The sequence below is a fragment of the Dermacentor silvarum genome, chromosome 7 (genome assembly GCF_013339745.2).
Source record: "Dermacentor silvarum isolate Dsil-2018 chromosome 7, BIME_Dsil_1.4, whole genome shotgun sequence".
Classification (NCBI taxonomy): domain Eukaryota; kingdom Metazoa; phylum Arthropoda; class Arachnida; order Ixodida; family Ixodidae; genus Dermacentor; species Dermacentor silvarum.
In genome coordinates this window covers 74,176,619-74,190,993 of record NC_051160.1, presented here as the reverse complement: position 1 = coordinate 74,190,993, position 14,375 = coordinate 74,176,619, and the positions used below count along the sequence as shown (strand labels likewise).

Genomic DNA, 14,375 nt, shown 5'->3' with positions numbered 1-14,375 from the left:
AGACCGCAGACTTTGTGCAAGGAATGAGATGGGAAGAAAGTTTCCTTAACACTACAGTTATCACCCCTTTTGTTTCTGGCCTCTCCTCCTTCGCGACTGCTGGACAATTTAAAGCCACCTTGTTGGGGCTAAACTGCAACACCCACATCGTATCTGGCGGCCACCTTTTTAATTCGGTGTACCAAGGTGTGTTGCTAGACAATCGCGGCCACGCTATCTTTTTTTTTTTTTTTTTGCTGTGTGCTGCTCTTTTAACAGGGACTGGCGGGGGTTCTACCCACTAAGTCAAATTCTCGCAGGCCCTACTATCACGCTTTTTAGGAAACTATAATTAATGTACCTTCTATTGAGAATCACGTTAGGTGTTATTTGGCTTCGATGTATTGGCGACATTTCAAAACAATGAAAATGTGATGTTTTCTGACAATTAAATCCATGTGATACCCATTTAACTATGTCCTGTCATGAGAGCGTGTCCCTGTACAACTGGCTCAAAAAGTGTTGCATTTTGTGGCCATTGCAAACAGTTGTATAATAGTTTTATGAATACGCTGCAAGAACATTTAACGTAATATGCAGAAGAACGCTTTTGAAACGTTCCAGATTGGCGCTGCTCTTCCTAATTAATGCTCTTGCTGGACCCAGACAGCGAACTTTTCGACTTCCCTGGGCTATGCGTCTAGTTCATAAAACTTTGCCGCAAGGCGTTGTTGAAACGTTTATACCAAAGCACGTTGTTGCTCCAGCAGGAAAAGTATTTTTTCAAACTCCGGCCTTTGGAAAACCGCCCGGCCGCAAACAAAGCAACATGTTTTAGAAGCACTGGTGAAAATACAAGGGCTGCGTCGATGAGATATGAGCACAATGATGACAAGGCGTTAATGTAATTTATCACTGGTCATTCTAAACGCGCACAACAGTGAAAACGCGAAGAGAAAGTTTAGCTACACAGAAAATGTTTTTCTGCAATTCCAAAAACGCCACTCTTACCATGACAGGTCGGTTAGTGAGTACGGCTGTAGCCCAGTGGTTATGGCGTTCCCCTGGTAAACTCGAGGTCATGGGTTCAATCCAGGCCGGGGCGGCTGCATTCCGATGTGGTCGGAACGCAAAAACACACATTCACCATTGAATTGGGTGCAAATTAAAAACTCCAGGAGGTCAAAATTCATTCTAATTGCCTTCCTGCGACAGTCCTGATAATCATATCGTGTTTCTGGCTCGTGAAACTCCAGAATTTATTCGAAATAAATTTGCATGGCTTAGTAAGACCAAAAAAGCAGGCGAAATTTAAAGACGCAGTGGGTGGAAGTGGACGACGCAGCTTTAGAATTTAAACACCACATGCATTTCATGTCAGGAATTTTCATGGCACTTGATTGGGCCTAATTAGTTTTTCGCGCGTTATGGAACAGTGGATGAAGCCGTCAAGTGCACCATGCATTCTTATGAAACATGAGGGGAATATTAAAAAGCACGTACCTGGTATTCACATACATTAAGAAAGCCGAAATCTTGCCCCATCTTCGACAAGCTAATCTGTAATCCCCGGTGCTCCATGCCCGCCGAATGGATAAGACCGAACCATTATTGGTGACTTTCCTCGGGAAGGAGGTGCCGTTCTACGTTCAATACGCCCACTGCTGACTCTGCTGCGCCCCTTTTCGACAGAAGGTGGAAGCCTGTGTCAAGTGCAAGCAAATCGGACATCGACCGGATGTGTGCCCGGTCGTGTGCGTTCCAACTTGTGAGAAGTGCAGGGAGGTTAGGCCTGACGCGAACCATACCTGCAACCATGAATGTGTAGTCTGTGCGGTAGACCACGCCACGGGCTCGGCGCAGTGTCCACAGCGCTACAAGCCCAAGAGGACCCTTCCTCCTCCAAAGAAGAAGAAATCCGATAGCAAGAAATCAGGCAAGGAGCCGCCACCGCCTCTAAAAGGGAAAGAACACTGGCCGGCGCGACCGACGCTATCGACCTCACCATCAGGAGCAGCGCAAAGCCAGGTGATGTGGGCTGGGGTATATATCTTCTCGCGGCTCCTCACTTCCCAACTTCTCTCCCAACCTAACAAACACCAATAAATTTTTCTCACTAGCTCAAGAAAACGCAATGTTAAGAGCCAAAATAGCCCAGATCAAAGCTCAAATCCAATCGCTTAACTCCCCTATCCCTAGTACGTCAAATGCAGCAGAGGACATGGGAGTTTCTAACAATGCGCAGACGTGCCCTGTGGAGGCGCCTCCCCCTCGAAATACTGCAGGACCTCCGCCCGCCAAGCGCAGGAGCTCCGACGAGGCCGAAATCCTCTTAGACGCAGACACCTACATGGATCGGAAGGACAGAAACACAGCTCTTGAAACCAAAATCGGTAAGAGATTTCTTGCCCTAGAGACGCGCATTACACACGTCGAGACTCGCATGACCAATATTGAGAGCAAGATTGACGAACTCAAAAACATGATTGCTACGATCATCCCCCTCATTCCAACGCTGACTAATGTCCAAAACAAATAAAAGTAAAGGTTTAATGATCTGGCAATGGAACTGCCTGGTGTACAAAAAGAAAAAAAAGGTAATTTCCAACACTATGTAGCGAATAGCCCAAACCTACCGGCGGTAATAGCATTACAAGAAGTTCACTGTGCAGTGAAACTACCGGCATATAATACTCACCAGTCGCATCACTCCTCTGCACGGTCGTACACGGCATTCCTTACACGACACCTCACAGTAACACACGCCAAATTTGACGACATAGAACACGACTTTATTAAACTTCTTCCACAATTTTACAAAATTCCTATCATATCGATTCTCAATGTTTACAGCAAACCGAAAGACAAAAAACACAAATTTGACATTCTCTTTGTTTCTGCCCGCAAGGAAGCTGGCCTTCACGCGTTAGTAATTGTGGGGGACTTCAATGCACCGCATCACGCCTGGGAGTACGGAACCACAACTCCCAAGGGTAGGGAATTATGGGAACTCATTCAAGACTCGCACCTTACCGTACATAATAACATAGATACTCCTACGAGACCCGGTAATAGTGTCGTCATGGATACGACACCTGACCTTACGCTCTCCCTTCGTGCCAGAAATGTAGATTGGCCCAGATTAGACGAGAACCTAGGTAGCGATCATTATATGGTTCAAACCTCCCTTGGTTTTCAACACAAGCCATTTCGTAGCACACTACTCAGTATCACAGACTGGGCTAAATTCTGTGAATACAGGGGAGGGCACATGTCAGGTGACATAGAACAATGGGTTGCGCAGTTAAAGGACGATGCATTCAGATATACCACTGCCCTGATGGAGGAGGCGCAGATGCAAGAAATCGGCGCGAAACTCCTTCACCTGTGGACGGCGAAGAGCTTGCTCTTACGAAGGTGGAGAGGACAACGCTATAATAGGAAACTCAGACGCCGAATAGCGAAGCTGGACGTGGAAATCCAAGACTATGCTGACCAACTAGCTCAACAGCAATGGGGACAAAAGTGTAAGTCTTAGTGCGCGACTGAGCAATAAGCGGACGTGGCAACTATTGAGGCATCTTCTTGATCCGACTGAATCTAAAGCTCTACATGGTCATCAGATCAATAAAATACTGCACGAGCGAAAAGACGATCTTGCAAGCTTTTTGCAAGAGTTACGCGATAATCCCCTCCCCTTACAGACAAAAGCTCCCCACGTAAATTACACAGGATCCCGCAACCCAGAACTGGACGCCCCGATTAGGGAGGCTGAGGTTGCACACGCTATGGCCAATCTCAAACCCACGTCGGCATCAGGGCCGGATCAGGTCTCTAATAAAATGCTTCGTAACCTCGACACGCAAGCGGTTGCTGCACTCACAAGATACTTTAACGAATTCCTGGAGACGGGAACCCTCCACAAGCAATGACGAGATGCCAGTGTAATTTCTTTTCTAAAACGAGGAAGGCCCATTAACCCTGATAACTTACGCCCCATCTCCCTTACGTCACGCCTAGGCAAACTGCTAGAACACGTTATTCTCTACCGACTAACGGCATACGTGGAGGAGGCAGGGATCTTTCCAACCGAAATGATTGGCTTTCGTAAGCACTTATCTACTCAGGATATCATGCTCCAACTTCAGAAGGACATGATTAGGCAGGGTCCAGGTCTCGACACCAAAGCTGTGCTTGCACTTGACCTTCGTGGGGCCTTAATAACGTTAGCCATGCAACCATATTGAGGGAACTTAATGGACTAGACATTGGAGAGCGTACTTATGAGTACATCTCCAATTACTTTCCCACAGATAGAACAGCCACGATTCACATGGGTACAGAACACTCTTCGGAATTCAACCTGGGCAGCTTTGGAACGCCCCAAGGTTCAGTGCTATCCCCCTTCCTCTTTAACGTCGCGATGCTAAACATCGCGTGCGAACTTCAGGCAATCCCAGAGATCTCCTTTGCCCTCTATGCGGACGACATCATCATGTGGACCAGGGGGGGGGGGGGGGCTGTTCGGACGCGGAGCTGCAGGAACTCTTGCAGAAAGCGACGGACCGCGTCAACGAATGCACGCGGCAGCTCAGCCTGACGTGCGGACCAACCAAATCAGAGCTCCTGCTTGTCCGCTCGCACAAACGAGCCAAAAACCATATGACTCTAGTTCATATCACCCTAGATGGCACTCACATTCCTATGGTTGAGAACATTCCGATCTTAGGTCTCACCATACAGAAAAATAGGCGAAACACAGCTATATTTCAGAGGCTTAGGCAATCTGTTGACCAGACAATTAGACTAATTGGCAGAGTATCAAACAAGAGAGGGGGCCTGCGAGCAGAACTTATCCAACTCGTTCAAGCCATCGTAATCACTTACATAACATATACTGTGCCCTACGTCACTCTCAATAAACGGGAGGAGGAGGAAATCAATACACTTATCCGCAAGGTTCACAAATTTGCCCTAGGGTTACCCATGAGAACATCTACGGAACGATTTCTTGCTACTGGGGCACTGGGGCACATAACTCAGTCTCAGAGTTAATTGAAGCGCACCTCATTGCACCGTATTAAAGACCCGCAATATCCACTACCGGAAGATGCATACTTGACAGCCTTGATATTAAACCTCCCTTCCAATCTACACGCAAAATTCCTCTGCGGAGTGAGTTCCAAGCCAAATTGTATGTACCACCGCTTCTCCGGAACATGCACCAACACTATAACCACATGCGGAGAGTGGCTAGCGTACGAGCGCTGCACCGCCACTACGATAAACTACCCGGCACACTATACGTAGACGCGACAGAATACCCCTCAAACACCCATAAATTCGCTATCACGGCAGTAACTCCACAAGGCCAGCTGGTGGCTGCGGCCTCTATATGCACCCCTTTCTCAGAGGAGGCAGAAGAGGCAGCCAAAGCACTGGCTCTCACTGTCCCCTCAGCCGCGACTGTTATCAGCGATTCTAAATGAAGCCGGGTGTATCGGCAGACTGGCTAGAATCATCGCACACAAATCAGCAGTTCAATGAGAAGTTACACTCATTTGGGCTCCTGCACACGAGGGCCTGCCAGGCAACGAAGCCGCCTATGCCTGTGCCCGAAGTTTCACGAACCGGACAAGGGGAGGCTGAGGCCGGCGCCTCGCGTGATAGACTCATTACATATAACGACCTCTGCCAACACTACATGTCATCGCGACGCACTTTACCCCCTCTCACTCTTCCCCACTCGAGGGAATTGGAAATCTGATGGATACAACTGCAGTCACCCGCCATCACTACTGCGCCACTCCTGAATAAACTATACACCGATCAATTTCTCGATTCCGGCTGCTATCTTTGCGTAACCTCTTATGCTAACTATAACCGCATACTTCTAGAATGCCCCGACCACCCCCCTCCCCCCCCCGCCTTAAGTGTGTGGAGCTGTGGGGGGCTGCCCTAGGCAGCTCCTAGCCTGGTCCGCAGGACGACCTCCTGCACTGGGCCGTGGAGGTGATGGGGCTCTACCACGAGTAGATGTCTCTGTCGCCTCCCACCCCCGCAGATCCTGCAGGCTTTTAATCCTGACAAATAAAGTTGTTCATTCATTATTTCCAGGTTTTACTAGGCTTCGCTTATTTTTGCTAAGAAATGCTAAGTGCTTCTAGGCACGGTATTCCGTATTGGCTCGCCGTCGACGCGCAGATTCTCGCTTGACCGCGCGACGCGCTTCATGATAAGCGGATTCTTTTTCTGGGGTCCGGATCTTCTTTGGTCGTCCCACGTCAAGGCTTCATGTACTCGCCGCAGAGCCAACGACAGTTACGCCGCCGTCGCGGCGACTCCGAACTTAATCACCCCCATCACGTCACGGCCAGGCTGCACTCAACACTTGCCGGGGCGTGGCTGGTCGAAACCTGCATGCCGCCGCCAGAGGCGCCTGCTGCAGTCACAGACACCGCGCGTGTTCGGCGCGAACGCGGGGAAACGGGGAAATACGGATGGCGTCGGTAGCAACTCCACGCGTTGCCTCGTTGGTGCAGCTACAATTTCTTTCTTCCTCTCTCTAACTCTCATTTTCCCTTTCTCGCTCCCGAGCATAGCGCTCGCCACGCACATGTTCTCCTTCCCTCTCGTTAACGTGCCATGTCAAGGCAACATGTGCACGGCACGGAGAGAAGAAACACGAGGTGTTTCCTAGGCAACGCAGGCGACGTCATTGCTCAGCGAGGTTTTGTTCACGACAAATGGACTGACGGTCGGCTTAAACAGCTCTGCTGTTAAAAACGTGGCTGTTTAGAGGACGTACGACCTACATGATTGTTAGGCTATCAGATAACATACTATGAATGTTTTGAGATATAATTCAGGCACGAAATTATTTAGAAGTAATTACATTCGGGGGTCTTACGTGCCAAAAGCATGATATGATTGTGAGGCACGGCGTATTGGGGGAGTCACGAATACTTTTGTACACCTGGGCTTCTTTAACGTGCACTAAATGCACGGTACACGAGCCTTTTTGTATGTCGCCCCCATTGAAATGCAGCTACCACAGCCGGGATTTGATCACGCGACCTCGTGCTTAGCAGCGCAACGCTAAAACCACTGCGCAACCATGGCGGTTAAGCACCAATTGTTACGTATAGACATTGATGCATAACACTTTAGCATCCCCTAAATTTTTAAGCGTCATATGTATATATAGAAGGTGTCCCAACTATCATGCACCAAGATTTAGAAATATGCAAATGCTACGTAGCTGGCCAGAACCAAGGAAATGGTGTTTGCCGTCGCTTGGAGATACTCAGATAACTTTTTTGCGCTACTCCTAATTACGTATTTAGTCCTAATTAATTATCCACCTTCTCAAATAGTGTAATTAGAAGAACAGGGTCAATGAGAAGATTGTAGCGCAACATGCAACACTCCCGATACAGTTTTCCTTTTCTCAATACGTGCTACATAAAAGTGTTTTTCTGAGTGTGAAAAAAGCACGCGAATACGCGCAAAGTGCCTCAAGCAGCCAGTCGCGCGGAAATTTTGCCGCAGGACTGGCCGGAAAAGTTGCAATATGGGCCAGGTCTCTTCGAAGGCCTGTAGTGACAAGTGAATAAATAATTGTCGTAGAAGTGAAAAAAATACCCATGGACTTGAATTCTTGAGATATTTATGTTCTGAAAGCGTATTACATAGTATTACATAGATTAAAGGATTGCCGAAAAAACATGACAACACAAAAGAAGGGAACGATATATCTGGTCATGCTGCTGTTGGTAGTGTTCCTTAGCGCTGAGCTTCAGCATGCAGTTTACAAAATCAAAACATTTCAGACGTCTGTATATTTTTCGGAATGTTGCAGTTGTTCTGATAATATTCTAGGGTGAGCTTCATTGTTTTACGTTATTGTTTTACGTTATTGCTTGAGTATTTGTCAAATTTATTTTTGTTTTCCTTAGGTTAAATGCAACGTCCTAATGGTTACGTGGCTAAATGGAGCACGTATACCTGATTATGCTGCGGCAGCATCGAACAGTGCTATGCCCGGTGTCTTGCTTTCAATGCTGCTTCAAGACATGGTTGCGACATCTAATGGCAGGCTTCAGGCGAAGGATATACACGTAATAGGATTCAGCTTGGGGGCACAAGCTGCAGGCTTTTGCGGTCGCCATTTCTACAACGCCACAGGGGAGAAGCTTGGACGCATAACAGGTAAATATTGATCAATAACATTAAATATATGAAGAAAAGCCATGCATAGGACGGGTACCCCTCTAAAAGTACGAGTAATCGTGAGTGTTTGCCAGCGATATCGTTGAAAGGTTATGTATTTAAGGTACGCAACTTAAAAAGATATGCAGCAAGTTGCTCTGAGCAAAGAATACTTGTGCTGCGCTTCAAGCATCACGGTTGACTCCTGCACTTGGAATGAAGTGCGTGCAAGTTTTCATGCCACTTTAGCTGGAGCATGACCGGATGTATATTCCTGCTGTAACTACGATGGCTAGATGGGTAGGTGTGCCGACCAGCGTAGTTCACTACTTCTCAGCGTCATGACCGGAGGAGTCAGCGGTCTGTCGCAAAGCGCGCGTCGTCTGCTGCTCACTTTGTTGTTCTGGTGCGCCTGTAATATTTCAAATAATTACATCACACTAAAGCCTGAAGGAAAGGGGTAAACTTATGGTGAAAGTGTGCATAAAAGTCTGATGTTTCGTGCTGTAATAAATCATTTTGAAAAGCTGTCATATATATTGTCAGTTCAAACGCAGACTGCAGGGCGCACTGCCCTTGCAGTCGCGATAGTTATCGGAGTTCCTTTAATTTCCTTAGACTCTAAGGAGCGAAGTGAATACCGCGGGTGACGTTTTGGAATACCAGGCTTGTGAGACTCCGGGAATGAGTGAAGATGTTCCTTCAAAAAAGAAAACAAGTCAGAAGGGCCCCACTTGCGTCGTGCCGAATTATAGTATGGCTATAAACATGCAAGCCGAAGGGGAAACTTTCACTGGTTTCAATGCATTTAGATCCAGAACATTCGAGGAAACGTGAGCTTGCCCTTCGCCATGCAGACGAGATGTTCCAATCTCATTAATCATGTGCCTGCGGTACTTCAAGGAGCTTTCATCGAGCATTTTATCGGCAGGAAGATTGTGCGGATACCAATGGCGTATTCGTGGCGAATGAGTGACACTGTTCCTTTGATGCTACTCCAACGCTGCGGCTTACACATCTATTAAAATTGCAACACAAAAAAAACGAGGCTCCAACGGGATGTTGGGCGCTAAATTACTGGTGAAGAGACGGTGAGTCAAACCTACGCACGCGGAAAACAAATAGGATGAGAATGAAAATATCACGTGATCTACAGGTGAAGAATGAACAGTGTACTCAAGCGAAGAAATTAACCTATTCAAATACGGCTAATGAAATGATTCTGTATACAGAACATTCTGCTTGAAGTGCAGCGGCCACAGTTGAGAAGAAAACGACTGGCAGATGCCCTGCCACTGGCAGATTTTTCCTTTAGCCAGCTCAAGCCTTCTGGAATTATCGGTTGAGAGCAGGACCAAATTGTAGTTATGAACAGCGTCATCAAGTTAATATAATGCTCGCCTGCATCAGCAATACTTGGCTCCTTAGTGTACTGCAGAAAATAAAAAGCACATTACAACATGCTTTGTGAGCGATGTAATGCAGTGCCGTGTTTCATTTAAAACTCTAGTTGAAGTAAAAGCTTGGTGTGTCTGGTATGCGTGCGCAGTGGAAGAAAACATTAATGAATTATTGTATTCAAATGTACCCATATACCCTCATCAAGAGTCGGAACTATTATTTTGCATGCTACAAACTCAACCTCTTATCGTACATATTTGAACAACGGAACAATTTGTCTTTTTTACATCAAAAACAAGTTTATTTGTATTGTCAAAACAAATCTTAATTATATTGCAAGCGTGTCTCGTTTATAATAGCCCCAGTACGGGCACAGAAATTGAACCAAATAATTTTAGTTGTATGGTTATCAATATTTATTTCATTGTATTTTACAAATATTCAATCCAAATCATTTCTCTTGTGCATTGCGTGGTATAAGAATACAGTCTACACGAATCGCCGTTCGCATATAGCCGCTACATGCTACCTGTTCAGCAAAGCAATCTTTTGCCTTTCTCGATTTAGAAGATCTGATTAAGGGCTACTTCGTCCGCAGCAAAATTTGTGATTATGCTCATCGACTCAAGTTTAACTTGTTTACCGAACTGAACAGCGTTATTAGCTATTACATTTTTGCACCTCAAAAGAGTAAACAAACAGCTCACGGACGAGGCAAGTAGAGCCACCTTCATTTTTAGATATATCGCGCGAGCGTCCATCACACGTCATTTTAGCGCCTTTAAACGTGCATTCACACGATCGGACGGAGGAAGAATTTTCGCAGCGGATGGCGCATCACGTGACGCAAGCGTCATCAAAACGTGCCACCCTCGCCTAGTCCGGCCTCCTCCGCTGGCGGTCTGGATTGAAAATGCTAGCCGGTATTTCTATCCGTTCGTTTGGCCGTCGTTTGACCTCAATTCAGCGTAGTCAGCGTCAAATCTGTCAACATTGGACGGATTGGCATGGCTATGATGGTGTCTTGTCGGCTTGAAGTCGCGTGTGCTTTTCTTGTGCACCAGTGATCGCATGTGCTTTTGTTGTGGTGAGTCGTGGCTGCGCACGCGTTACTATTTGCTCAGACCACGCAGTCTGCGTGACCTCAACATGAGTGAGGTGCACAAGAAAACGCCAAGTGACGATGCAACCGTCACTTCTTTGGCTCTTGTTGAGGGATTCACAGCGCTATGCAATAAAGAGCACCCCAATTATGCAAACGCGCAGCTGCTAAGTATTCGAGTCGAGAGTAAGCACGCGGATTCCGCAAACGGCGCTCCGGCTGGGGGAATGCGACCTAACTCAGCTGCGCCGGATTCAAGTTATCACGTGACCGTTTGGCCCGTGGAGCAGGTGGGATTTTGCCCTCTCGTGTGTATCCTCCTTAAGCGGCGATAATCAGCGAGACCGGCAGGAGTACTCTCAAGTGCACTACGCACTATCCTGTGCAAGAGCCGTCTAATGCGATGTTCCCTTCAGGACGACGTACGACCATATTATACAGTTCTCGCACGATATAGCTAAAATTCGGGAGGTGGTACCAACGGCATTATTAACTTCTATGCAGGACGCGGTAATCATTGACAGTTTTGTTAATTATTCTCGGTGGAAATGTCATAAAAGGTGTTGCGATTCACACATGAATGTCAGGCGTGTGTTGCTGTAGACCACTACAGCAGCATGCAAGGAAAATTGGTGCATCATAAGGAGATTCCATTTTAAAAGTTGTGGTAACAGCTGTGAGAATCTGCGGCGTTCCAAATGAGTTTCAGCGCCAATTTAATTACTTCACCAGGTATCTTTTTCTGTTGTATTGCTCTAACTGTAAACTGCTCCTTTACATTACTTTAATTTTACAAAGGCACAGAGCGACAAACATAAACCAAGATAGTGTCGTAGTCCGCGGGATCTTCCTCCACTCTTTCCTCATCTGAGGAAGACACCAAAGGTCTTTGTCGACTTCATCGTCGTGATATTACTCTTCATGGCAAGAGGACTGACCTGAAGCTCGTTTGAATGTGGCCTCGCGAGCAGGAACGTACTACATAGTTCGCCCGATATGACAAAAAAAAAAAAAAAAATGAGCCGTAGGAGGGCGGTTTGACGTCGGCTTGCTTAGGGAGCCTACATGCAACGCTGTTTCATCTAGGCTCCCTAGGCTTGCTACTGTTGTTGCAACCCAGTGCTGAGCAGTAGTGAGGAGTGTGACCCAGTACTAAGTCATTGTGTGACCTTTCAAAAACGCGGTAGGACCACCAAATGACACAGGAGCTCTTCGGAGAGCTCATCAGAGGCATAAGGCGCCGCCGACCGCCGACCAGGGGTGACTTTGTACTATTTATTTAAAATGTGGACGAGCAGAGGGAAGGTGTGCGCTGTCGTGAAATGCAAGTACTACGGCGGGCAATGTAGGGGTGAGGCAGTGTGGGAGTATCATCCGCCTCAGCTGCACAAGGAGTGCCCTTGTTTACGACGGTACATCATGCACACCTTTCTTCAAGGTGAGCACAACAAGTTCTACTGCCAGCGTTGAATAGTTGCTAAGATATTTCATTGAGCAATATAACGCAAGCTTTCTCACAGCGTGGAATTCCCCGGGGCCAGGTGGGGCTCTATGTGCATTTCGATGAGTTGAACTAAAGTCCACGGCGCAGAATAGTTCGAAAATGGACAAAGGGCACGGGTACTGGCTTGAACGTTTCGGCGAAAGAACGGCCACACGATCAAGGTAACACAGGCAAATGAACCTTTTTAAGTTGACGGAAAATAAAGTCCATCTTGGGCTCAAGTATAGCCGGGGCATTGGAGATGTCATACACAGTGACTTTAGACTGGTAAAGACTGTCCGGCGGAACAAACGCGGTTTCCTCGTAGTCAACTTGGTCAACAGAGATTTTACAGCACTCTGCTTTCAGATCGATTGACGAGAAGTCATTCGAGCCATGAAGTCAGTGGAGCTCGCCATGAATTTGCAGTGCAGGATACACGTCCTTAGTGATTGTGTGCTGGTGGTAATAATCTATACCAAACCGGCAGCGACCGTCCTTTTTATCGCGAGAGCATTAAGGGTTCCGTGTCGCAGAAAATCCGGTGTCTGCTTCGTTTCCCTGAGCAAACATTTGCGTACATACTTAGGTATATGTATATGCCACGCCTTCCAATATGATATGCGCTATATGCGGGTTATATTTTCCGCAGCAGGCATGCCTTCTCTTATATTCTTGATTAAGTTATTCTTCGGGATTTTGACAATGACAGCCCACAAACAAATATCATGACACGAAACACCGAAAGCGCATGCCTCTTATGTAAAATCTTCTCAGACTGAGATATTAAAAGTGCTGCTTTTAAATTAAACAACAATACAATTGGAAGAACCAAACTACACTCCAAAGAGTTGGAGGGCAGCTTTAGAAAATGTTCGGCAGGTGTTACACTCTTAAGCAAACAAAATGAAGTTCAGACAGGCGACAGAAGTCATGATAATCGCACAGCATTCGCGAGTCCCCTTTGAAGTCGTTCACTTGCATTTCGCAGAGCTAAAAAAAGCGGGTGCAGGTGTCGGGAAAACGCAAGCGTTTTAACTTTGCATAGACGAATCCACCAGAATAATTAAGGCAAAGGCAGGAAAGGAAGATGCTCACCGCGCAATGCTCTTTTTCAACCGAATGTTTTTGATATACAAAGACCATAGTGTGTGACAATGGACCTGCCTTTCGTAGTGCTAAACTAGCAAAGTGGACTAGAGATCATGACATCACTATCAACTTTGATCGCCCTACCACCCCACCGCGAACGGCCATGCGGAGAGTGCCATCCGATATATTAATTTATTAGGCTGTATCCAAAGTTTTCAGGTGCATGGAAATGCTGCCTAGAGGCTGATGTGAGGCACCATAACCGTTCATACATAAGCGGCTTAGGATGCAGCCTTCTTTTGCCGCCTCAGGAGTAACGCCAACACTTCCTGCAGATCGCGAAATTGGTAACCTCGGCAAGCTTCAACTTACCAATTCCACAACAACAAAATAAGTGTGCCGAAGGACGATATCTACAAACAACGCATGAAGAGAAACTTTGCCAGAAGACGCAACAACGAAATACCACACATGGAGGTTGATGGCAAGGTCCTAATAAGAAAAGCAGTTGGGTCTTCAAATGCGGAATATCACAGACCCTTTCTTGTGATAAAGACTGCGTCACAGCACGGCTTCTTGAAGACAATATGCTATCTGGGAGCCTCTGTGAAAGAGTGCGCCTCCATCGGAAATAATTTGAAGTGCTACACCAGGAGGTGTGAACAAAGAGCGTCAGGGAGGGTAAAGCGTTTTGCATTGAAGTCACGAAAGAAGAGGAAGAACAGAAGGGATGAAGGAAGAAAAAGACGAGGAGGGCAGTATTAGAATAAAATGGCGGAAACCATCCGTTGGTATTAAGCTATCTGTTTCCTTTACTTACGTTTACGAGGAACGCTACGTATGACATGCCGTATATGCGGGTTATATTGCCACAGCATCATATCGCTAAAGTTGATCATACCTTGTCTTAAATTGTTGACAAAGTTATTTCTCAGATTTTTGAGAACGACAGCCCACAAACAAATGTCATAAAACAAAGACTGACAGCGCATGACTTTCATGTTTAATCTTCTCAAATTTAGATAAAAAAGTGCGCAACAATAATAGAAAGCTGGGCTCGAATTCACAAAAACTTCTTACGCTAGAATATTTCATGCGAAAAAAATA

General features: G+C 46.5%; 1 protein-coding gene across 2 annotated transcripts in view; it reads left to right on the top strand.

Moving 5' to 3' along the window:
* Nucleotides 1–14,375, top strand: part of LOC125946804 (phospholipase A1-like) — a 380,678-nt gene that overhangs the window by 78,353 nt on the left and 287,950 nt on the right. For both annotated transcript variants that reach the window (XM_049670869.1, XM_049670870.1), the window contains one exon: nucleotides 7,938–8,190. In XM_049670869.1, the coding sequence (XP_049526826.1) occupies nucleotides 7,938–8,190 (253 nt within the window). The remainder of the gene's footprint in view (nucleotides 1–7,937; nucleotides 8,191–14,375) is intronic.